At 41.5% G+C, this 25,870-nt stretch overlaps 1 protein-coding gene across 3 annotated transcripts; it reads right to left on the bottom strand.

Annotated features, from left to right (window-relative positions):
- narf (nuclear prelamin A recognition factor) lies at positions 1 to 25,269 on the bottom strand. 3 transcript variants are annotated; one of them, XM_034107185.2, is made up of 12 exons: positions 25,007 to 25,269; positions 19,999 to 20,071; positions 18,827 to 18,892; positions 11,259 to 11,387; positions 10,648 to 10,780; positions 10,276 to 10,410; positions 4,531 to 4,649; positions 4,095 to 4,224; positions 2,027 to 2,099; positions 1,704 to 1,841; positions 1,355 to 1,512; positions 1 to 918 (listed from the first exon to the last, which is right to left on the bottom strand). In XM_034107185.2, exons 2-12 carry the CDS (start codon positions 20,053 to 20,055, stop codon positions 677 to 679), a joined length of 1,380 nt encoding a protein of 459 aa, XP_033963076.1. In that variant the 5' UTR covers positions 20,056 to 20,071; positions 25,007 to 25,269; the 3' UTR covers positions 1 to 676. The 3 variants fall into 3 exon arrangements, with proteins under 3 accessions (XP_033963076.1, XP_033963077.1, XP_071062868.1); XM_034107186.2 differs by lacking the exon at positions 25,007 to 25,269 and adding an exon at positions 24,896 to 24,956; XM_071206767.1 differs by lacking the exon at positions 25,007 to 25,269 and adding an exon at positions 20,530 to 20,548.
- Between the last annotated feature and the right edge of the window lie 601 nt (positions 25,270 to 25,870).

Below are 25,870 nucleotides of genomic sequence, written 5' to 3'. Positions count from 1 at the left end.
CGTTGAGCAGCGGCAGATGCCTCGGCAAGTTGTGGCATCTGTGGCATATGCCGGAAGGACTTGCCACAGCTACCACAGAGTAGCGGCCTCTGTGGCACATGCCGGAAGGACTTGCCACTGCCTGCAGATGCCACGAAATGCGCTTGCTGTCTCTCGCTATTTGGTCAAAAAAGAATAGTGATATTTGATATAATTTAACATTTCAAAGCCGCACCATTTGACTGATACTGCAATTGCGGAGAGGTCATTTTTGAGGTTGGAAAGTATATTAAATGTATCATGGTGCAGCCCCACAATACTACAATTACATTTGTACCCATATGTTGCCTTTAACAAACATTGTGCACCCTGAAAGGTGGATATGAAACTAGTCCGAATTGCATTTTGCGTTAAATGCCAACTAATTGTTCAGCTGTGATCCATATCGTCCGGCCCTAAACGCCTCAGCTGTTTATTGCTCTGTAAATGTTCCCCCTCTTCCCTCCCGCACCTCATTGATCTTCTCTGAGAGGATTTTCTGGTTCTCCGGACCCTCCTTCCTCCTCAGGTTTTGGCACAGTTCAATCCTCCCTGTTTTTTTAAACACAGACGTCTCCCCCTAGTGTCCTAACGGAGGAACTGCTTCCTGCTCCGACACGGTTCTTCATGATAACATGGTCCATCTTCCTCCTCCTCCTCACCACTGCATGTGTGGGGGTTGTGTGTGTGTCTGGCTGCTGTAGTGTGTGTGAAGCAGTGTGTGTGTGTGTGTCGAGTCGTGGCCCTGCAGCCAGTCCCGGTACAGAGTCTGCAGAACGGGGTTCAGCTCGGGCAGGCGGACCGGCAGGCTGCTGTAGGCGTCCTCCATCTGCTGCACCAGAGCTTTATCCACACGGCCCCCCCCATTACTTTCAGCCTGACCCCGGCCGCTCAGACACCCTGCAGCAAAAGAGGGGGTGATTAAGTGTTTGTTTGTGTGTTTAAATGGACATAAAAAGATGCTTTAAAAACACAGTTTGACATTTTTCAGAACAAAGTTTCTAACAAGTGTCTAAATAAGACGACTAAACCTCATCATTAGCCGCCTTTAGCTTAGCGGTGGTGACGTGAAGTCATGTGACCGTGCTGTAGTTCCTTTATAGCCCAACATTAGCCGCCTTTAGCTTAGCGGTGGTGACGTGAAGTCATGTGACCGTGCTGTAGTTCCTTTATAGCCCAACATTAGCTTTTTACTTAAAAAACATTAAGTGCTGTATATATGTGCTTTAATCTGAAGGACACCAGTATTTTCTAGACCGTTAAAGGTAGTTTTTGATTCTCGATCTGGCGGGATAACCCTTTAATTGCAAAGTCCTGTATGTGGTTGTGTGGTTACCTCTGGGGCAGGACAGCACCTCCACCAGCTGGTAGGGAACGCGGCCCTTCCTCATGCGGTGAACCAGAGTCTGGATGTTCCTGAAGCCGTAAACCGCCGCAAACTGCAGCAAAGTTTCCCCGTCGCGCTCCAGAGTCACCTCCTGGAAGTCCCTGTTCCTGGAAGACCAACGAGGAAGAGAAGAGTCTCAGACTGCTGTGTCGTTGACGCACCACTGCAACCTATACGCTCGTGTTGGAGGGTCTTCCCTGACTAGAGACTCAAACACTGGCACATCCTGATATATAAGGCTACTTCTTGGTGCTCTTCCTCCCTATCTAAGGATCTACTTTTCTCTAGTGTGCCTCACCTCAGAGACTTGTACGTGATCTCCTGAACCTCCAGACCGAACAGTTCTTTCGCAGCGTGTTTGAAAATGTGCTCCAGGAATCCTTCAGATCCTCGGCCCTCGTGCCTCAGCAGCGCCGCGTCTCCAGCCTCACCCAGCCTGCAAGCACAGTATTTTATATATACTAAATACATGTATATATATATACTGCACACTGCTAAAAACAGACGTGGTGAAATACTCGTAATATTCTACGAGATTTAACGTGGTTGATTTAGTGAAACAGCACAGAATATTGAGATTTCTCTTCCTGTAAACTCATGATAACCAGTGTAAGTACTCACACGTGGTCCAGTGGAAGTGAGTCCAGCTCCTCCACCGACACCTTCCTCTGCTCCATCAGGTGATAGATCTCCCCTGGACACCAAATATTAAATCAATGCATACACACTGCTGCTGGGGTCTCAGAGTCACACCAAGCCTCCATATAATAAAGCTGTATTTAACATAAACCACGAGTTCAAAATGATAAGCGTTTTGTTAGTGTGAATGACTATATCCACTTTTACAACGACTACTAGCACTACTAATACTACTACAACTACTACCGGTACTACTAATACTACTACAACTACTACCGGTACTACTACAACTACTACAACAATAACTAATACTACAACTACTACAACAACTACTACCGGTACTACTACAACTACTACAACAATAACTAATACTACAACTACTACAACAACTACTACCGGTACTACTAATACTACTACAACTACTACCGGTACTACTACAACTACTACAACAATAACTAATACTACAACTACTACAACAACTACTACCGGTACTACTAATACTACTACAACTACTACCGGTACTACTAATACTACTACAACTACTACCGGTACTACTACAACTACTACAACAACTACTACCGGTACTACTAATACTACTACAACAATAACTAATACTACAACTACTACAACAACTACTACCGGTACTACTAATACTACTACAACAATAACTAATACTACTACTACTACAACAACTACTACCGGTACTACTAATACTACTACAACTACTACCGGTACTACTACAACTACTACAACAATAACTAATACTACAACTACTACAACAACTACTACCGGTACTACTAATACTACTACAACTACTACAACTACTACCGGTACTACTACAACAATAACTAATACTACAACTACTACAACAACTACTACCGGTACTACTAATACTACTACAACTACTACCGGTACTACTACAACAATAACTAATACTACTACTACTACCGGTACAACTACTACAACAATAACTAATACTACAACTACTACTACAACAATAACTACCACCACAACAACTACTACCGGTACTACTACAACTACTACCGGTACTACTACAACTACTACAACAATAACTAATACTACTACAACCGGTACTACAACTACTACTACAACAATAACTAATACTACTACAACTACTACAACTACTACCGGTACTACTAATACTACTACAACTACTACCGGTACTACTACAACTACTACAACAATAACTACTACTACTACTACAACCGGTACTACAACTACTACTACAACAATAACTAATACTACAACTACTACTACAACAATAACTACCACCACAACAACTACTACCGGTACTACTAATACTACTACAACAATAACTAATACTACAACTACAGTACTACTGCTACTACTACCGGTACAACTACTACAACAATAACTAATACTACAACTACTACTACAACAATAACTAATACTACAACTACTACAACAACTACTACCGGTACTACTACAACTACTACAACAATAACTAATACTACTACTACTACAACAACTACTACCGGTACTACTAATACTACTACTACAACCGGTACTACAACTACTACAACAATAACTAATACTACTACTACTACTACAACTACTACCGGTACTACTAATACTACTACTACAACCGGTACTACAACTACTACAACAATAACTAATACTACAACTACTACAACAATAACTAATACTACAACTACAGTACTACTGCTACTACTACCGGTACAACTACTACAACAACAAAAATAATAATAATAATAATAATAGATTTAATTTGTTAGCGCTTTTACAGGTGCTCAAAGACGCTTTACAGATGTAGTGAAGGGAAAAGAAAAGGAAGGAACAACAAATAAATATATATTTAAAATTAAAGTCAAATAATACAAAAACAAGCACACATTAAAAGCCAGATTGAAGAGGTGAGTGCTTTGAAGGAGGTGAGGTCAGGTCTCTGAGGGGTTGGGGGAGTGAGGTCCAGAGGGAGGGGTGTGGTGGTGCAGCAGGTCTGTTCACACACACTTCCTAGTTGCTATGGAGATGGAGGTGAGTGTACCTGAGGTGAGGACGCAGTCCACGTCGCGGCTCTCCAGCAGGCCGTTGTAGAACTCCTCTCTCACGGCCTCCAGCTTCTTATCGAAACACGGAGCCACCAACACATGAAACACCTTCTCTGGACTCAGCTTCTGCTCAGAGACACGCACGCCATGAGAGGCATACGATGAGGAGGAAGCTGGTGCACGGAGCGGTTCACACAAACATGTTCGATAAACCCGGAGTCTCCAGAACGTGGATCTTAGAACAGCAAACGTGCTTGAAATGTTTAAAAGCCTATCTTTTTAATATGGCTTTTGATTTGGGTTAATTTCCCATTGTCCAAGTTTTACTGGTTTGCTTTTTAATTGTTTTATTCATTATTAACATGTTGTGTTTTCCGGCTCTGTGATTGGTCCACAGTTTAGGGATGTCCCGCCCCTCGACTCTCAGCTCACCTGCTGTTTGGAGAAGAAGTCTTTAACCAGACATCCCATAATCTGCTGAGGAGACCTGGCCGTGCAGATATGAGGAGTCACCAGACTGCCCAGAACACGCTCCGAGTACCGGATCCACCCTGCACACACACACACACACACACACACACACACACACACACACACACACACACACACACACCACACACACACACACACACACACACACACACACACACACACACACACACACACACACACACACACACACACACACACACACACACACACACACACACACACACACACACACACACACACACACACACACACACACACACACACACACACACACGATTATTAACCATATGCAATGTAAATACTGCTATTTTTACTATTTCTTTTCATGTTTTTATAGTTGTCTTCTGTTTTATTTCATGTATGCACCACAACACCTTGTACAAGTCCTTGTTTGTGTTAACCTCCCTGTTGATAAAGCCGTTTCTGATTAACACTCATTGTGAAACTAACACTTAACCCTCTACACACAACACTCTGAGTGAGTGGAAGTCATGTGTTGGAAACAGTCTCTGGGTTCATGTCTGTGCTGAAGGGAGTGGTGGGAGCTTCTCTATCTCTGCCCGGCAGCCCCACTGATATCTCGGCTACAAACCAAGCTGCAAAACCATTCACTCCTCCTCGTGTCGAGGGCTGTCGTGCTGCGAGCTCAGCAGAGTTAAGAAACTAGGACACTTCTCGGGCCTCTGAGGTATTTCATAATAGCTGCTGCTGGATCAGCGCCTGTTTAAATGTATGACATAAACATGGATATAAAAGAGATCACTTCCCCACCCTAAGTAATACACTACTCTGAGTTCAGTGTTGTTGCTCTGCTAAGATTAAAAAGGTTATTTTGGGGAACCCGAGGAGCGGAAAGACAAAACAAAATACGAGAATATTCACTCATTTAAAAAACGAAATGTACGAGCTGTTAAAACTAAGCACTACGGTTGAAAGCTCTTCAGTTTAACCTCAACTACCGGGACACACATCTGCTTTAAGGTACTTTGTGCAAACTGATGCCTTACATGTTATGTCCTTCTAGGTAACATGTCCTCAGAATAAACAACAACAGATGTTTGTATATGTTCTGCTAATACTCAGTGTCAACGTCCCTGGCTCAATACAAAGTCTATTTGTGTGTCGATGTGCTTTTTCCTGTCAAATGAATAAAGGTTTTCAGTCACTCATACGTGTGTCGCCCACTCTTTGTTTCAATATTGCAAAATCAACAAACATTACAAATCTCACATTGACCTAAAGTCCGGTTTCCAGTTTCCCTCGTCAACAACAAGCCATTTATACATCCTCTGGTTTCTACCATTAGGGCATCACCTCCAGAGATGTTAAAGTACACACTTCCTTTCCTCAAGGAGAAGTACAGATACTCGTGTTTAAAGATACTCTGGTGAAAGTAGAAGTACTGACTAAACTTCTTTCCTCAAGTCAAAGTAAAGAGGCTTTGAAGTGTACTTCAGTAAAAAGTACCCATAGCTAGCAGCTGCTTTAAAGAGTACCTGACCTCCCTTTATATCAACAGAACAATAATGTCATTGTTAGCTAATGAATGTTTCCATGGTGACCAACGGCAACATGACAACGTTTCCATTGGTCCCTCTTCTTTAGAGAAGACCAGGAAGTGATGGATACACGGATCGTGTTCCAACCAATAGGCACGCAGTGACTCTGAAGAATAATGACCACGCACCAACACACATTCAGACTAAAGGAACCAGCTGTTTGGAGAATGAGAGAAGTAGAAAGTACAAGTATTTGAGTTCAACATGTAAGAAGTAGAAAGTACAGGTATTTGGGTTCAACATGTAAGAAGTAGAAAGTACAGGTATTTGAGTTCAACATGTAAGAAGTAGAAAGTACAGGTATTTGAGTTCAACATGTAAGAAGTAGAAAGTACAGGTATTTGTGTTCAACATGTGAGAAGTAGAAAGTACAGGTATTTGAGTTCAACATGAGAGAAGTAGAAAGTACAGGTATTTGAGTTCAACATGTAAGAAGTAGAAAGTACAGGTATTTGAGTTCAACATGTGAGAAGTAGAAAGTACAGGTATTTGTGTTCAACATGAGAGAAGTAGAAAGTACAGGTATTTGAGTTCAACATGTAAGAAGTAGAAAGTACAGGTATTTGAGTTCAACATGTGAGAAGTAGAAAGTACAGGTATTTGAGTTCAACATGTAAGAAGTAGAAAGTACAGGTATTTGGGTTCAACATGTGAGAAGTAGAAAGTACAGGTATTTGGGTTCAACATGTAAGAAGTAGAAAGTACAGGTATTTGAGTTCAACATGTGAGAAGTAGAAAGTACAGGTATTTGGGTTCAACATGTAAGAAGTAGAAAGTACAGGTATTTGAGTTCAACATGTAAGAAGTAGAAAGTACAGGTATTTGAGTTCAACATGTGAGAAGTAGAAAGTACAGGTATTTGAGTTCAACATGAGAGAAGTAGAAAGTACAGGTATTTGGGTTCAACATGTAAGAAGTAGAAAGTACAGGTATTTGGGTTCAACATGTAAGAAGTAGAAAGTACAGGTATTTGTGTTCAACATGTGAGAAGTAGAAAGTACAGGTATTTGGGTTCAACATGTAAGAAGTAGAAAGTACAGGTATTTGAGTTCAACATGAGAGAAGTAGAAAGTACAGGTATTTGGGTTCAACATGTAAGAAGTAGAAAGTACAGGTATTTGGGTTCAACATGAGAGAAGTAGAAAGTACAGGTATTTGAGTTCAACATGAGAGAAGTAGAAAGTACAGGTATTTGGGTTCAACATGTAAGAAGTAGAAAGTACAGGTATTTGGGTTCAACATGAGAGAAGTAGAAAGTACAGGTATTGAGTTCAACATGAGAGAAGTAGAAAGTACAGGTATTTGGGTTCAACATGTAAGAAGTAGAAAGTACAGGTATTTGGGTTCAACATGAGAGAAGTAGAAAGTAGCCCAAAGATGATTGTAAAACAGTAATTCAAAGAGGCCCTATTCTTCTGGGGGGTTTCCCTCTCCTGTGCGACCTCTATAGCAGGGTTTCCCTCTCATAGAATATACTTGGGCGGGCCGCCCAGGTATATTAGCGGCCGCCCAAGTATATTTCGCGACCCATTTAGGTTTTTTTTTTTTTTAATAATTTTGTAATAATTTTTTTTATAACTTTTTTTTTTATTCCTCCGTGACCACGACGCCATCTGCGATCGATTAACTTGTGGACAATGATCCCTCGCTCCCTTGCACTGATCTTGCCTCCTTCTGGCCTGTTAAGTGGCCTGCCTCACACAGGGTGACTGGCTGTCCACATGATGTGGCCTGCCGACATGGCCACTGTCATACAGATCATAAATCAAAGCCCTTGATTGGTCTCTGTGTGTCATTCAAGCTCGGGATAAGCTCAGCTCAGGTGAGGTAAAGGACTCTCTGAGTGTTTAGATAGTTAACTTAGTCTAAGTTCTCAGTGGGTCTCAAACGGTGTGGTCACCAGTTATGTAAACACATATTAAGGTGAAAAAAGGTAAGATACACTTTTAAAACTTGTTGAGAGAAAACTAGTCTTTGCTGCTGCCTCAAAGAGGAGGAGAGGAGCAGGGGGAGAGGAGGGAGACAGGAGAGGCTGGTTCAGGAGCACAGACACACTCACAACTATAAATGAACCAAACATAAATTAATAAACAAGTTTCAGTGTTTTTTTCATATAGTAACCCATTTCCATATGTTCATGTGTGGGTAGTAGATTTAAACTATAGGGCTATCATTATGGGCCCTGCCTGTATCTGTTCGCTCTGCCATCGCGTGAAGGGTCTGCCAACAAGCGACCAACAGAAAGGTTAATGTTGTTGCACGTCATCCCCCCCCCCCCCCCCCCCCCCCGCTACCACCACCCCCCCAAGTATATTTCAGATCTGTGGGAAACACTGTGAGTTCAACATGTGAGAAGTAGAAAGTACAGGTATTTGAGTTCAACATGTAAGAAGTAGAAAGTACAGGTATTTGTGTTCAACATGTAAGAAGTAGAAAGTACAGGTATTTGAGTTCAACATGAGAGAAGTAGAAAGTACAGGTATTTGAGTTCAACATGTGAGAAGTAGAAAGTACAGGTATTTGAGTTCAACATGAGAGAAGTAGAAAGTACAGGTATTTGTGTTCAACATGAGAGAAGTAGAAAGTACAGGTATTTGAGTTCAACATGTAAGAAGTAGAAAGTACAGGTATTTGTGTTCAACATGTAAGAAGTAGAAAGTACAGGTATTTGTGTTCAACATGTAAGAAGTAGAAAGTACAGGTATTTGAGTTCAACATGAGAGAAGTAGAAAGTACAGGTATTTGAGTTCAACATGTGAGAAGTAGAAAGTACAGGTATTTGAGTTCAACATGAGAGAAGTAGAAAGTAAAGGTATTTGTGTTCAACATGTAAGAAGTAGAAAGTACAGGTATTTGAGTTCAACATGTAAGAAGTAGAAAGTACAGGTATTTGTGTTCAACATGTAAGAAGTAGAAAGTACAGGTATTTGTGTTCAACATGTAAGAAGTAGAAAGTACAGGTATTTGTGTTCAACATGTAAGAAGTAGAAAGTACAGGTATTTGAGTTCAACATGTAAGAAGTAGAAAGTACAGGTATTTGAGTTCAACATGTAAGAAGTAGAAAGTACAGGTATTTGGGTTCAACATGTAAGAAGTAGAAAGTACAGGTATTTGTGTTCAACATGTAAGAAGTAGAAAGTACAGGTATTTGAGTTCTACATGAGAGAAGTAGAAAGTACAAGTATTTGAGTTCAACATGTGAGAAGTAGAAAGTACAGGTATTTGTGTTCAACATGTGAGAAGTAGAAAGTACAGGTATTTGTGTTCAACATGTAAGAAGTAGAAAGTACAGGTATTTGAGTTCAACATGTGAGAAGTAGAAAGTACAGGTATTTGTGTTCAACATGTAAGAAGTAGAAAGTACAGGTATTTGAGTTCAACATGTAAGAAGTAGAAAGTACAGGTATTTGTGTTCAACATGTAAGAAGTAGAAAGTACAGGTATTTGTGTTCAACATGGGAGAAGTAGAAAGTACAGGTATTTGAGTTCAACATGTAAGAAGTAGAAAGTACAGGTATTTGTGTTCAACATGTAAGAAGTAGAAAGTACAGGTATTTGAGTTCAACATGTAAGAAGTAGAAAGTACAGGTATTTGAGTTCAACATGTGAGAAGTAGAAAGTACAGGTATTTGTGTTCAACATGTAAGAAGTAGAAAGTACAGGTATTTGTGTTCAACATGTGAGAAGTAGAAAGTACAGGTATTTGTGTTCAACATGTGAGAAGTAGAAAGTACAGGTATTTGTGTTCAAAGTGTAAGAAGTAGAAAGTACAGGTATTTGTGTTCAACATGTAAGAAGTAGAAAGTACAGGTATTTGTGTTCAAAGTGTAAGAAGTAGAAAGTACAGGTATTTGGGTTCAACATGTAAGAAGTAGAAAGTACAGGTATTTGTGTTCAACATGTGAGAAGTAGAAAGTACAGGTATTTGGGTTCAACATGTAAGAAGTCAAAGTAAAAAGTCGTCAGAAAATTAAGTAGTGGAGTAAAGTACTGGTAAAGTACTGGTACCAGAAAGATGTGCTTAAGTACAGTAACGAAGTATTTGTACTCCACTACTTCCCACCTCTGATTGGCTGAACCAGGGAGACAGGGGGGGGTAAACGGGGAGGAGAAAGGGAGGTTTACCCGGGCAGGAGGAGGTGAACATGGGCAGAGCGGTAGAGTCTTGGTTCCTCCGGCGAAACCTCTGAACAAACTCCTTCTGACTCTCTAAGATACTGAAGCCTGCAGCCAGAGTGCTGTCCAACACAAAGTGCACACCTACAGGGACACACAAACAACAACAACAATAAAAGAGAGGTGAGGGAAATCAAACTTTATTTATCAAGCACTTTTCATACACAAAAGTGACGATCACAATAACAATAACATAATTAAAAAAAAAATGATAAAAATAATTATAATTAATTTTTAAATAAAATAATAAAAAGGAACAAAATTAAATAAGAATACAAATTAAAAAAAAAGAATAAAATAACAATTATTCTAAGTGCTCACCTAAACTCTTGAGGAAGCCGCAGAGTTTGTGCGCTGCCTCCGTGATGTCCACTCCGAACTTCACAGCGAAGAAAGGCAGAGACTGCGGACACACCGAGGCGACCAGGACGCGCCGCTTCGACACGTCACACTTCTGAGAGCGAGGACACACAGCAGAGGGAAATCTTCAAAGTGTGAAACTCCCCTTTTTCAAGAAAATATATATAGATCAAACATTATATACACACAACACACTGACATCAACGGGTGCACACACACAGAGTATAACATAAAGAAATAAAGGAAATAGTGACAAACACTAAAGGTAAGGTGCATCAAATACACATATTTGGTCTCGATTGCCTTCCCTTTCTCAGTTAAGTGTGCATTATTTGGTCTGGAGCCATTCACATTTTTCTCTTGTGAATATGAAATGCTCCCAAAAGACAAAACTAGTTGTATTAAAAAAAAACAATAATTGTAATCCATCACCTTTAAAGTTTATAAAAATGTCCTCACCCTGAAGTTAAATCGTTTGTCCCGTTTCTCGGACGTTATTCGAAGTGCAACACTCCCCGACGTTGTCCGATTTCAGAGGTTGTTTTATTATTGTTATTATTATTAGTTTATACCTTGTTGAGCGCCAGCACTCGCTCCAGCTCCTCCAGGTTCTGCTGAGAGATCTTCAGACTCTCCTCCTCCGACAGACAGCCGTCACAGGACAGACAGGAGCTGAGCAGCAGGGGGGATTCTTCAGGGAACTGGGGGGTAAAAGAGGTGTAGATCAGTGTGTAGTGTCTCTACTTTAAAGAGTCCTCTCCTGCTGATGTTCAGGTGTAGATCAGTGTGTAGTGTCTCTACTTTAAAGAGTCCTCTCCTGCTGATGTTCAGGTGTAGATCAGTGTGTAGTGTCTCTACTTTAAAGAGTCCTCTCCTGCTGATGTTCAGGTGTATATCAGTATGTAGTGTCTCTACTTTAAAGAGTCCTCTCCTGCTGATGTTCAGGTGTATATCAGTATGTAGTGTCTCTTCTTTAAAGAGTCCTCTCCTGCTGATGTTCAGGTGTAGATCAGTGTGTAGTGTCTCTACTTTAAAGAGTCCTCTCCTGCTGATGTTCAGGTGTAGATCAGTGTGTAGTGTCTCTACTTTAAAGAGTCCTCTCCTGCTGATGTTCAGGTGTAGATCAGTGTGTAGTGTCTCTACTTTAAAGAGTCCTCTCCTGCTGATGTTCAGGTGTATATCAGTATGTAGTGTCTCTACTTTAAAGAGTCCTCTCCTGCTGATGTTCAGGTGTATATCAGTATGTAGTGTCTCTACTTTAAAGAGTCCTCTCCTGCTGATGTTCAGGTGTGTATCAGTGTGTAGTGTCTCTACTTTAAAGAGTGCTCTCCTGCTGATGTTCAGGTGTATATCAGTATGTAGTGTCTCTACTTTAAAGAGTCCTCTCCTGCTGATGTTCAGGTGTATATCAGTATGTAGTGTCTCTACTTTAAAGAGTCCTCTCCTGCTGATGTTCAGGTGTATATCAGTATGTAGTGTCTCTACTTTAAAGAGTCCTCTCCTGCTGATGTTCAGGTGTATATCAGTATGTAGTGTCTCTACTTTAAAGGCAAGGCAAGTTTATTTATATAGCACCTTTCAACACAAGGCAATTCAAAGTGCTTTACAAAAAATGAAAGACATTAAGAAAATGGCATTTAAAATCATTACAAATAAAAGCTAATAAAATAAACATTAAAAGAAAAAGTACATGGATAAAAGTTACAGTGCAGTCTAAGATATGAATAGTTCAATTAAAAGCAGCGGCAAAAAGAAAAGTCTTCAGCCTGGATTTAAAAGTAGTCAGAGTTGCAGCGGACCTGCAGGTTTCTGGGAGTTTGTTCCAGATACTTGGAGCATAATAACTGAACGCTGCTTCTCCATGTTTAGTTCTGTCTCTGGGGACAGAAAGCTGACCAGTCCCTGAAGACCTGAGAGATCTGGATGCTTCATCATTTAGCAGGAGGTCAGAAATGTATTTTGGGCCCAAACCATTCAGTGCTTTATAAACCAGCAGCAGTATTTAGAAATCTATTCTTTGCCACACAGGAAGCCAGTGTGAAGACTTCAGAGCAGGAGTGATGTGATCCACTTTCTTAGTGTCTGTGAGGACTCGAGCAGCGGCGTTCTGAATCAGCTGCAGCTTCCTAATAGATGTTTTAGTGAGACCTGTGAAGACACCATTGCAGTAGTCGAGTCTACTGAAGATAAAAGCATGGACAAGTTTTTTCCAAATCCTGCTGTGACATTAGTCTTTTAATCCTAGATATGTTCTTTAGGTGATAGTAGGCTGATTTAGTAACTGTTTTAATGTGACTGTTGAAACTCAGCTCAGAGTCCATGACTACACCTAGATTTCTGGCTTTATCTGTTGGTTTGAACATTGCAGACTGAAGCTCAGCGCTAACTTTTAAATGTTCTGCCTTGGCTCCAAAAACCATTACCTCAGTTTTATCTTTGTTTAATTGGAGAAAGTTCTGACACATCCAGTCATTGATTTGTTCAATGCACTTACTCAGTGTTTGAATTGGAGCATAGTCTCCTGGTGAAATTGTTAGGTACATTTGTGTGTCATCCGCATAGCTATGGTAACTTATTTTGTTGTTCTTCATTATCTGAGCCAGTGGTAGCATGTAGACGTTAAAGAGAAGAGGCCCCAAGATGGAGCCTTGAGGAACCCCACATGTCATATTTGTCAACTCAGATGTGTATTTACCTATAGAAACAAAGTTGTTTCTATCCTTTAAGTAGGATTCAAACCAATTTAGAACTGTTTCCGAAAGTCCCACCCAGTTTTCCAGTCGGTCTGGGAATATGTTGTGGTCAACAGTGTCAAACGCAGCACTGAGATCTAATAATACTAACACTGAAGTTCTGCCACTGTCTGTGTTTAAGTGGATGTCATTGAAGACCTTTACAAGAGCAGTCTCAGTGCTGTGGTTTGGAGGAAAGCCTGACTGGAACACATCGAAACAGTTATTTAAATGCAAGAAATTACTCAACTGTTGAAAACAACTTTTTCAATGATCTTACCTAGAAATGGCAGGTTTGATATGGGCCTGTAATTGTTCATTACTGAAGCATCTAGATTATTCTTTTTTAAGAGCGGTTTAATGACTGCAGTTTTCAGGGCCTGTGGAAAAATACCTGAGTGAAGAGATTTGTTTACTATATGAAGTAGATCTGAGGCCATGCAACGAAAAAACATCTTTGAAAAATCCTGTTGGAATAATATCAAGGCAGCAGGAGGAGGACTTCAGAAGTTGAATAATGTCCTCTAGGTTTTTATCATTAATCTGATGGAATTGTGTCATGGTGTCTGAATAGATGTTAGTTGGACACAGAGACAACACATTTGCTGTTCCTGATGCAGAGGCACTGACTGCTGGTCTGATGTTCTGAATGTTGTCAGTGAAGAAGGCAAAATCATTGCACGCCCTGGTGGATAGAGATTCAGAGGCTACTGACACTGGGGGGTTAGTTAGTCTGTCGACGGTAGCAAACAAGGCACGTGCGTGGTTTTTGGTAATGATGTCAGAGAAGAACGACTGTCGTGCGTTTTTCAATTCCAAATTATAAAGGCCAAGTCTCTCTTTATAAATGTCAAAGTGAACCTGGAGATTTGTTTTTCGCCACCTGCGTTCAGCTTTTCGACATTCTCTTTTTTCTGTTTTCACGGTCATGGCCTTTCTCCATGGAAATATTTTCTTCCCAGTCACTTCCTTTACCTTAGTTGGAGCAATGGCATCTATAACATTTTTAATGTTTGAATTAAAATGATCTACTAGCTCATCTACTGAGATGTTAGCAGGGGCAAGTGTGGAAGAAATATTCTGAGTAAACATTTCCCTAGTATTTTCAGTTAAATATCGCTTTGTGGTTACCTCTTTTTGAACACTTGTGTGAACAGAAATAGAGCTCTCAAAGAAAACACAGGAATGATCAGAGAGCGCAACATCAGTCACCACAACCTTAGAGATATTCAGACCCTTTGAGATAATTAAGTCCAGAGTGTGCCCCTTATTGTGCGTGGGCTCCGTCACATGCTGAGTCAGTCCATAGCTATCAAGAACACAAAACAGTTCTTTAGCCCCTCTGTCCTGGGGGTTGTCAACATGGATGTTAAAATCACCAACAATGACTAGACGGTCAAAGTCAATACACACTATAGACAGCAGTTCGGTAAAATCATCAAAAAAGCTTGCACAGTATTTGGGTGGTCTATAGATATTTAGGAACAGAGCTCGAGAGGAGCATTTCAGCTGAAGGGCCACATATTCAAAAGAATCAAAGTTTCCATACGATGTCTTCCTGCATTGAAGGGAATCATTGAACAGAATAGCAACTCCACCTCCTCTCTTATGCATTCTTTCCTGACTCATAAAACTAACGTTGGGAGGGGTTGATTCGATAAGAACAGCTGCACTGTTATTTTGTTCAATCCAAGTTTCTGTTAAAAACATAAAATCGAGATTGTGCTCAGTGATAAAATCAGTTTGGGCGCTTCCTGTTTCTAAGATGATTCACCGCTCTTAATCTATTACCTATCAACACAGATATCGGCAAAGCTCCTGGCAGGCAGGGCCCCGGCATGTCGTGGAAAGAGTTGAGAGTGCCATACGCCCTTGAGCCTGGACCCAGCAGATATCAGTTTGCAGCGTTTTGTACACACACATCCCTATCAGGCTTTGAAGGGGAGGGACCACCCTGCTCCTCTCATCATAGGAGGGCAGGGTGAGGGCTACACTGTAGGAAGGGGGGTTTGGAAATCTGCTTCCATCTTCCTTGTATTGTTTTGGTTTGGATGATTGTGGTAGGCATGGTGATGAAGCCGGGGGAGATGGTGCTTTGGTGATTTTGGAGGGCGTCGTTGAGGGGCGGGGGTAAAGGACATGCTGCCAACCCTGCGTGTCGCCTTCATGCGGTCATTGAACTCCAGGGGGGAGGGCGAGGGTGAAGGGTGAACGGGAGTATCCTCGAAGGCGTTGCCAGGGGGGGGGGGGTGACGGGCGGTGGGACTCCTCCGTGTGTCTCATAGGTCTCCCATAATAGAACATTCCTCAGGCGGGGCAGTGATACTTCTTCAGGGTTGTCTGTGCGATGTGTTGTGTCTTTCTCCTGTTTTGATTCCCTCTTGCCGCTTGTCCTTGGCAGAGGGAACAGATTGATGACGCAGGCAGTTGAATATGTTAGAGATAAACAATTTCACTCCTGACTTGTTCAGGCAAACTCCATTTGCCTTGAAAAGATGTCTGCGGTCCCAGAAAAAGTTAAAATTGTCAATAAAATGGACAGAATGGTCAGTACAGGCAGGTGAAAGCCAGGTGTTCAGTGCACACAGTCTGCTGAGTCTCTCCACTCCTCTTCTGCCTGGCGGTAGAGGCCCACTGATGAACACCTCTGCATTTAGAGAGCTGGCAGTTTCCAACAGACATTTAAAGTCTTCTTTCAGCACTTCTGACTCTTGTTTCTCAACATCATCTGTTCCAATATGTAGTACCACATTCTTCACAGTCGGATGTTCAGCCCCAATATGCAGGATCTTCTCAGCCAAGTCAGAGACCACATCCTTGGGAAAACAGAGCACTTTGGTGTTGTTCTTACTACACAGACTTTTTAAAGAGTCCTCTCCTGCTAATGTTCAGGTGTATATCAGTATGTAGTGTCTCTACTTTAAAGAGTCCTCTCCTGCTGATGTTCAGGTGTATATCAGTATGTAGTGTCTCTACTTTAAAGAGTCCTCTCCTGCTGATGTTCAGGTGTATATCAGTATGTAGTGTCTCTACTTTAAAGAGTCCTCTCCTGCCTGATGTTCAGGTGTATATCAGCATGTAGTGTCTCTACTTTAAAGAGTCCTCTCCTGCTGATGTTCAGGTGTATATTGTAAGGGAAACTTCTGTGCAGCAATGCAGTGGGAGTCACCGACTCAGGAAGGAGACACGGTGGAGCAGGAGCTTCGATGTCAAACACTGGAGGTTTATTTGGAGTTAAGGCCGGAGCATTCACATCACAAGTCACAGCAGTCACGGTGAGACTGCACGGGTGGTTGCCACGTCAATTCTGGAGCGCCTCTCTCTCGTTAGCCCATTTAACTGGTTTCACAGAGTAATCAACATGTTTTGATAAGATAGCTTTAGGCAGTTGGGCACACTGAGTTACTTGCGTCCATCACTTATGGCCTCGAAGATGTCATACCTTGGAGTCCACAAACAACAAAGAAGGAAGTGTCCCAGTGCACCCACAACAACAGACCAGCTGTGACCGTGTGTTGCCCGGTCACAGAATGGGAACAATAACATTATGGCTCAAGCAGCCTATCTCCTTAAAGGAGATAAACAGACGTCAGGGTTGGTCCTGTACGTCATATCTAGGAGTCTAGGATAATAATTTCCCTAACATATATCAGTATGTAGTGTCTCTACTTTAAAGAGTCCTCTCCTGCTCATTCTCAGGTGTATATCAGTATGTAGTGTCTCTACTTTAAAGAGTCCTCTCCTGCTGATGTTCAGGTGTATATCAGTATGTAGTGTCTCTACTTTAAAGAGTCCTCTCCTGCTGATGTTCAGGTGCATATCAGTATGTAGTGTCTCTACTTTAACGAGTCCTCTCCTGCTCATTCTCAGGTGTATATCAGTATGTAGTGTCTCTACTTTAAAGAGTCCTCTCCTGCTGATGTTCAGGTGTATATCAGTATGTAGTGTCTCTACTTTAAAGAGTCCTCTCCTGCTCATTCTCAGGTGTATATCAGTATGTAGTGTCTCTACTTTAAAGAGTCCTCTCCTGCTGATGTTCAGGTGTATATCAATATGTAGTGTCTCTACTTTAAAGAGTCCTCTCCTGCTGATGTTCAGGTGTATATCAGTATGTAGTGTCTCTACTTAAAGAGTCCTCTCCTGCTGATGTTCAGGTGTATATCAGTATGTAGTGTCTCTACTTTAAAGAGTCCTCTCCTGCTGATGTTCAGGTGTATATCAGTATGTAGTGTCTCTACTTTAAAGAGTCCTCTCCTGCTGATGTTCAGGTGTATATCAGTATGTAGTGTCTCTACTTTAAAGAGTCCTCTCCTGCTGATGTTCAGGTGTATATCAGTATGTAGTGTCTCTACTTTAAAGAGTCCTCTCCTGCTGATGTTCAGGTGTATATCAGTATGTAGTGTCCTCCACTTTAAAGAGTCCTCTCCTGCTGATGTTCAGGTGTATATCAGTATGTAGTGTCTCTACTTTAAAGAGTCCTCTCCTGCTGATGTTCAGGTGTATATCAGTATGTAGTGTCTCTACTTTAAAGAGTCCTCTCCTGCTGATGTTCAGGTGTATATCAGTATGTAGTGTCTCCACTTTAAAGAGTCCTCTCCTGCTGATGTTCAGGTGTATATCAGTATGTAGTGTCTCTACTTTAAAGAGTCCTCTCCTGCTGATGTTCAGGGTGTATATCAGTATGTAGTGTCTCCACTTTAAAGAGTCCTCTCCTGCTGATGTTCAGGTGTATATCAGTATGTAGTGTCTCTACTTTAAAGAGTGCTCTCCTGCTGATGTTCAGGTGTATATCAGTATGTAGTATCTCTACTTTAAAGAGTCCTCTCCTGCTGATGTTCAGGTGTATATCAGTATGTAGTGTCTCTACTTTAAAGAGTCCTCTCCTGCTGATGTTCAGGTGTATATCAGTATGTGGTGTCTCTACTTTAAAGAGTCCTCTCCTGCTGATGTTCAGGTGTATATCAGTATGTAGTGTCTCTACTTTAAAGAGTCCTCTACACTTCCCATAATGCAACTTGATGCCATCTCTCTTCCCATGCTTGGTGAATGCTAGGAATCTGACGGATGTGTGAGAGTTTCTGCGCCGTGAAGCTTGAGCTCGTGTTTACCGAAGAGGGGCTCACAAGTCCTTAAAAACACTATAACTCAGATACAATGTCTAAAGAAATGTAAGTCAACGGAGACTAAGAGGACCCAACAAGCGAAGTGCATCCATACAAATGTGTGATTAAAGAAGCTTAGTGGTTTAAGAGAAGAGAAAACACAGCATCAGGTTTGAGCAGATACTCAAGGCTGGGATATTAAAAAGTGGTATCGAGCCAGTCTGAATAAATGCTTTGACACACATGTACCGCGTTGTTTAAAAACTTGAGTGTAGGAACATCGCGGGAGGATTTATTTTGCATTACCTGTCCATTGACTTCCTCTTTCTCCAGGTGTGAGTCGGCGCCATCTTCACTCTGCTTCTTGTTGCACTGTGTGAAACATTGATACATATTACATTAGTTTTTAAATTCAGCATGCATAGGAGAATCAACTGATATATATTAGGGATGGGAACGATTAATCGAATATTCGAAATTAGTTCATGAGCGTGCTCCCCCGCCCCCTGTCAACACTCGCGACACATGGCCAGCCTAAACAACAATAAGTGCTGCTTGGCAACCGTGTGTGGCGGCAAAGTACAGAGACATTTTGACTGGAGAGATTTAGTTTTGCCGGTATTCCACATATTTTACCAGTCATAGTCCGGTAATTATTTACACTCTAAGAAGAGTCCTACACAACAGACATGGCGTCAAAAAGGAGTGTGGAAATATTTCGACCAGGTTAGTGAGTGCGGTGTAGAGGTCAAACTCTGCCAAATTAAACCTATATACACATGCTATACCTTGCTATACCCACAACCTCCGTTCCAGCTGAGAGGGTCTTCTCTCCAGCTGGGCTGATTGTGAATGCCTCTACACATGAAAGCTGTAGGCCTATAGCTGTCAAACTGTGATCACCAGTTCAATACATTTGACACATTTGACTTGGTTTCTACACTTATTTGAACATGTATGTATTTAAAAATTGTATGTATTTAAAAATTGTATGTATTTAAAATTGTTAACAAAAAAAAATGTACCCAATTTTGTACATTTCGGATAACCGTTTTTTGGGGGGTCGAATATTCGAATATACATTTGCTTTCAAATTCCCAATACATATTACATTAGTTTTTAAATTCAGCATGCATAGGAGAATCAGCTGATATATATGTGAGCAAAAACTAAGTCTCCAACTAATTATGGTTTTCATTATTTCTTAAATATCCGCAAACTCCACCAGGGGATCTCTTTAGTGTCTTGTTTTATCGGTCAAAGCCACTTTCTGTCAAACTACTATTTTGTGCAGCTTTTCTCCTGAGATTACAAAGCAGATCCAAATATAAAGTCACTATAGGGCCACACACACAGCAATACAAGTACACACAAAACAGACATGGTATTTAATGCTAGAATATGCTGTTAAAGTGACACAAGCCGAACGCTGACATTTCCGTATGAAAATGTGCTTTAAATATGATGCAGGAACTCACCTGTTTGGTGCAGTTCTCACACTTCTCCTTGCGCTTCGGTACGTTGACCTCTGACATCTTCCTCTGCGGTTATCTGTGAATAGAGCACGTTATGTAAAGATTAAAGCACTATTAGCTTCCTATCGCTGGTCATGTCCTCTGAAGCATGAGGACTGTCCTGCTACTGGGAGATGTCTTTGCCTCTAAGCCCCGCCCTCCTCTCACTGTTATCCAATCACAGGCAGAGCACTAATCATGGAACAACAGCCATATAAATGGTGGGAAATGAACACACACTAGTCATTAACTTTTAAATAATTATATACGCAGTAAAACAGAAACAGAGACAAAAAGCAATCACAGAGATGTAATTATGTTTCAAATACGTCACGTAAAATACAGAAACATGTCAAAAAGTGGTGTGTGCTGTATTTTATACTTAAGGAAGAGGATTAGGGACATATGAGGACATCTCAATTATCTGATTTCAATAAGAAACAATAAAGAAATAATAAATATTAAAGGTCCCATGTCATGGCCATTTCTACTGACCATAGCTCCATCGTTGAGTCTACTAGAATAGATTCACATTGTTCAATGTTCCAAACTCACATTGGTTTCTCACAGCATCTCTGTATAGTCTGTGTGTTCACTCTGTGTCCTACACGGCTTGTTGGAGCTCCTCCCCCCTCCCTGTGAGCCCAGTGGCCGACAGCGAGACACAGCGAAACCCAGCCCGAACACATACACACACCCGCAGCCTCGCCACTTCCCACCGTCTCAGGGAGGAGAAATCCTGAGAAAAGAGTGTGTGTGTGTGTGTGTGTGTGTGTGTGTGTGTGTGTGTGTGTGGCCTAGCATTACTATACTTGTGGGGACCTAAATCTGTTTACACAGTCACGTGTGGGGACTCGTCGCCCTTATGGGGACAAATTGGAGGTCCCCATAAGGGGAATCATTAATTTTAGGGTGAAGACTTGGTTAAGGTTAGGATAAGTCTCCAGGAAATGCATGTAAGTCAATGTAATGTCCCCTGAAGTAATGTATACATGGTATGTGTGTGTGTGTGTGTGTATGTGTGTGTGTGTGTGTGTGTGTGTGTGTGTGTGTGTGTGTGTGTGTGTGTGTGGAAGTCTTAACGTAACGGCTCCACGGATTGGTCCATTGGTCCCCTCCCTGTGAGCGCACTGTGCTCTGATTGGTCAGCTCGCCCACTCTGTTCTGATGAGTCCACCACCGTTACAGCAGAACATCAGTGATTATGTTTTACAATGGCGTTTGTTAGCAACCAGGAAATGACTCCAGTGATGACAAACAGACGAGAATGCTGCGTGGGGTCTGGGGGCCGTGTTGGCGGGACGTTGCGGGCCTCGAGGAGCGGACAGTGTGAGCTGGCTCACTGGTGTCGTTTCCTGGTTGCTGCGAGGCACCGCGAAACTCCCCTGAACTCAGCCTGAGCACACACACACTCACTGGGTGTTTCTCAATGTCGAGTAAAGCTGCTTCAGAGTCACGGGCCGTTTCTCAATCTCGAGGATTCTGGCTTCCAAGCCAATATTTCAAGGATGCTACGTAATCGAGTGCCGCCGAAGGACTGTTCCAATCTCCAGCATACTTGGAATTCCACCGAGGCCGCGTCCTTGGTTTGGGGGACATTTCGAGGCTGCACATGGGTAGACTTCGCGTCCTTAAAATCCCCACAATGCTTTGCGCACGGACCAATTTAAAAAACCCTTGCGGAGAATGGCTGAACCGACGCAGCACACATTTAAATGTAAGTATGTAGTGGCGTAGAACATGTGTTGGTAAATATGTGACTTTGTTACATTTGTTTGTTATCACCAAAAGCAAGTTCATAATTAGATAGACATCGTGAGGTATTTATTTTCGGTACAGTTGTTAGCCTGTTCCATTCTTCTTCGTTTTCCAAAGCCGTGGCTTGGAAGCATACTTTCTTCGTTTCTGAAGGAAGAGACTTGGAAGTACGCGACTACCAAGCCAGCATCCTCGAGATTGAGAAACAGCCACTATTTCAAGCATACTACGTCATCGAGTGCCGCCGAAGGACTGTTCCAATGTCCAGCATACTTGGAATTCTACCGAGCCCGGTTAGGCGTACTTCGTAGCGAGACATTTCGAGGCTGCACATGTGTAGACTCCGCGGTCTTAAAATCCCCACAATTCTTAGCGCACGGACTAATTTCCCCAAATCTGTGGCGTAAAATGTAAGGCGGGGCCTCTCATCTGACGCACACCTGCTAGCCTGTTCAACTCTTCGTTTTCCGAATGCCAGGAAGCATTCTTGCCTCGCTTCTGAAGCAAGTGACTCAGAAGACATGTGCTACCAAGCAAGCGTACTCAAGATTGAGAAACACCTACAGCAGTGACCACCAACTGGCGGCCCGCAGACCACATCCGGCCCGCCAGACATTCTCATCCGGCCCGCACGACGGGGGTGACTGTGGCGTTGTTTACACGTGAGTAAGGTGCAGTACCGGAGTCCAACAGAGAGGCAGCAGCTGCGGGACAGTAGACTGCGTGCTGCGAAACCTTCCCTCCCCTGAAGAAGAAGTGATCCTTCGTTGTGAAGACTCTGGTTAATGCGCTCCGCACCACAGCAGTAGCCCCGCTGCGACAGAGTGCAACAGAGAGGCTGGAGCTGCGGGACAGTAGCCTAGAAGCAGGGTTGGGTTGTAACGGAATACATAACGGCGTTACGTAATCAGAATACAAACATCAAGTAAGCTAACTGTATTCAGCTGGCGTTACATTTGAAAAACGAGTAATCTGATTACAGTTACTTTCGTAAACCTGAAGTGAATACATTTTGGAATACTTATTGGAATTATTGGTGGAAAAGTTTCCTCACAAAATGTAATATTCATTACCGGCAGAACTGTGTGCACACTGCACTGCGCTGCAGCATGTCTGTGAGCGAGAGAGGTGCAGCGTGTCGGTGAGGCCCCGCCCCCGCACGCAGAGGAGAGAGAGAGATCTCTTTTTAAATATATTGAAAGTTAGAAACGGAGATGGTTAGATAAAATGTGCAAGATAACGTTTATGTAGCATTTCTTTATTGTCGAAATGATGACATTTCATAACGGGATGAAATCAAAGTGAACGGCCTGCTGCTGCTGAATGCATGGGGCAAGTGACTGGACAAAGTTTTAAAAGTTATTACATCGTTTCAGATAATAAATAATAATGATGATTCATTCTATTTAGGGGCGCCTTTCAAAGCACCAAGGACACCTTACAATGCATAACATATTCCAAGGAAAGGTTTTAAGACAGGACAAAGAATGCAGTCCGGGTGATGTTTTTTATGTCGTGTTTGTGCTCTTGATAAGTCATGAAAACAGTCAAATAAGTGTCTCCTGTGCACCAAAACATACCCATCTGTTATGGAAAAAGAAAGTATTCCAAAAGTAATCTGAATACTATTTATAAAATTCTGGGCTATATAAAAATCGCTGGCCCGCGATAGTGTCTCTTGGTTACATTTCGGCCCTTGGACAAATGTAGTTGGTGACCCCTGACCTACAGCCTAAGAAAAGATAAGGCTGAGTGAGTGTGTGTGAGGAGCTCCGCGGATTGGTCCATTTGGTCGTCGTTACTTCACTGTGACCAGGAAGCAAACAATGGAAAAAGAAAAATGTCCAACGAGGCGTTCTGGGGCAGCACAGACAGGTATTCTCTGTGTTAGAGTTGTACTCCCTACAGCATGGGTGTCAAACTCAAGGCCCGGGGGCCACATTCGGCCCGCGACTTCATTTTATGTGGCCCCACAAGAGTTTGCAAAGAATATAATATGTTTATTATACGGTTACATGGTACAGAAGCACATTGCCCATAAACTACATGTCCCACAATGCATCTCAAATATGACTTTTTTCTCAGAATTTGCCTTTTTTCTTCAAAATATGCATTTTTTCATAGAATTCCTTTTTCTCAGAATTAGATTTTTGTTTCAAAATGTCACTTCTGTTTATTTTTCTCCAGAATTTGGCTTTTCTTTTTAAATCATTTTGGGACATACGCACTGAAGAGACTTGCCCTATACTTCTGCTTTCAGACGTAGTTAATTATGAAGTTATTACCCTATCCGATGATAATCCAATGCAGAGGCAATGATGTAATATAATACATTATTTTATATATATGATATATTTATATATGTATTTTTATATAGTCTTAAAGTTACAAACCGGCCCTTTGAGTGCAACCATAATGCTGATGTGGCCCGCGATGAATTGAGTTTGACACCCCTGCCCTACAGGGTGTACTTTGAGGGTTTGTGACTCTGCAGACTGTTCACATGCAGAAAAACCTTCATAACACACAAGGGGACGGGTGATAACCAGAAAAGCATGTCATGGGACCTTTAATTACAAATATATATATATATATAACTGTAATAATATAATAAAAAAAACAGATCAGATATTTTTCTCAGAAATTCAAAGGTATTTTCCCTTTGGTCACATCCGGTCACATCCCAATAAATTCTATCTCATATGGCCCTAATCCTCTTCCGTAGATAATTAAACAGCTCGTATCTTCCGTAGCTAAATAAACAGCTCGTATTTCCGTAGCTAAATAGACAGCTCGTATCTTCCATAGCTAAATAGACAGCTCGTATCTTCCATAGCTAAATAGACAGCTCGTATCTCCCGTAGCTAAATAGACAGCTCGTATCTCCCGTAGCTAAATAGAGAGCTCGTATCTTCCATAGCTAAATAGATAGCTCGTATCTCCCGTAGCTAAATAGACAGCTCGTATCTCCCGTAGCTAAATAGACAGCTCGTATCTTCCGTAGCTAAATAGACAGCTCGTAATACATAATAATATTAAAGTTGATTCCTAACCCAGATGAATTAGAAATATGTAACACAGTCAATGCTATAATATATCTTACCACAAGATTAGCCAGCCCCTGAAGGAGCCCATACGACCTCATATCTTTACAACATGTATTCCTAATAGATAATCGGAACATTAAAGCTTATATTTTAAGATTTGTACTCACCTTTGACTCTTATTTCACAGACAAAGACGCAGAAGGACTTCAGAGGACAATCAGACACAGCAGGGGAACTCGGTTACTCAGCACTATTTCAATATTAAGCAGTATTTCTTTAAAGTTTAATCATTTGTAGACGGTGTCACAGTTTCCTGGGTTAACCTCCGCTCTTATTTTATAATACTGGTGTATAAAAGTGCTTATTGCTTCCGTTATTTAAGACAGTCTGGTGTGTACATCTGACTCCATTGTTTTCTAACCAGTGTGCCGGAGTACGCATGCGCAGATGGTTTTTGCCGTTGATTTGGAGCCCTACTGCCATCTGCTGGACTACAGTGGATAACATAAATAAAATGTATCAATACAATAAATACATACAATTAAAATAAGAAATAAATAAAAGAAAGAAAGAAAATATTTGATAAAACAAAAGCATTTATACACACAAATAAATATGTGTGTAGTGATTCTTATAGCACTTTACTTTATGACAGGGAAGTTAACACAAATAATGTGAGGTAAACTAGGACAGGGTATATGCAGGAATCCTGTGTGACAAGCTACAAAATGTAATACCTTGGAAAATGCCGTTTAATACTTTTTAATAGCCTTCATTTTCGCTAAATTGATGTATCAACTTTTAATACTTTTTAAGACCCCCGCGGACACCCTGTAAGATCTGGTAGGATGTACATATATACAGATAGTGAGCAGGATAGATATGTTAAATATATATACATATTAAAAACCCATATCGTATTTTTCCAAGAGTAGACCGGAGTAGACGTGATATACGTTAAGAGTAGTTGGCTAATTTCACAAACAAACAAAAACACGAATATTCTAGAATAATGTTAAAGTAAAAGCTAG

This window comes from Pseudochaenichthys georgianus, chromosome 19 (assembly GCF_902827115.2).
Source record: "Pseudochaenichthys georgianus chromosome 19, fPseGeo1.2, whole genome shotgun sequence".
In the NCBI taxonomy this organism is placed as follows: domain Eukaryota; kingdom Metazoa; phylum Chordata; class Actinopteri; order Perciformes; family Channichthyidae; genus Pseudochaenichthys; species Pseudochaenichthys georgianus.
The sequence above is the reverse complement of the archived record's forward strand: the minus strand, read 5'-3'. Positions and strand labels throughout refer to the sequence as shown.

Bases quoted from the DNA above. Each gene is read 5' to 3' on its own strand.
- narf (XM_034107185.2), bottom strand. From the start codon at position 20,055: ATGTCAGAGGTCAACGTACCGAAGCGCAAGGAGAAGTGTGAGAACTGC. The intron at 11,388-18,826 runs GTAATGCAAAAT...TTTACCCCCCAG, and splicing joins AAGAGGAAGTCAATGGACAG to TTCCCTGAAGAATCCCCCCT. The intron at 4,650-10,275 runs GTAAACCTCCCT...GTGTGTGTGCAG, and splicing joins GTTCACCTCCTCCTGCCCGG to GGTGGATCCGGTACTCGGAG.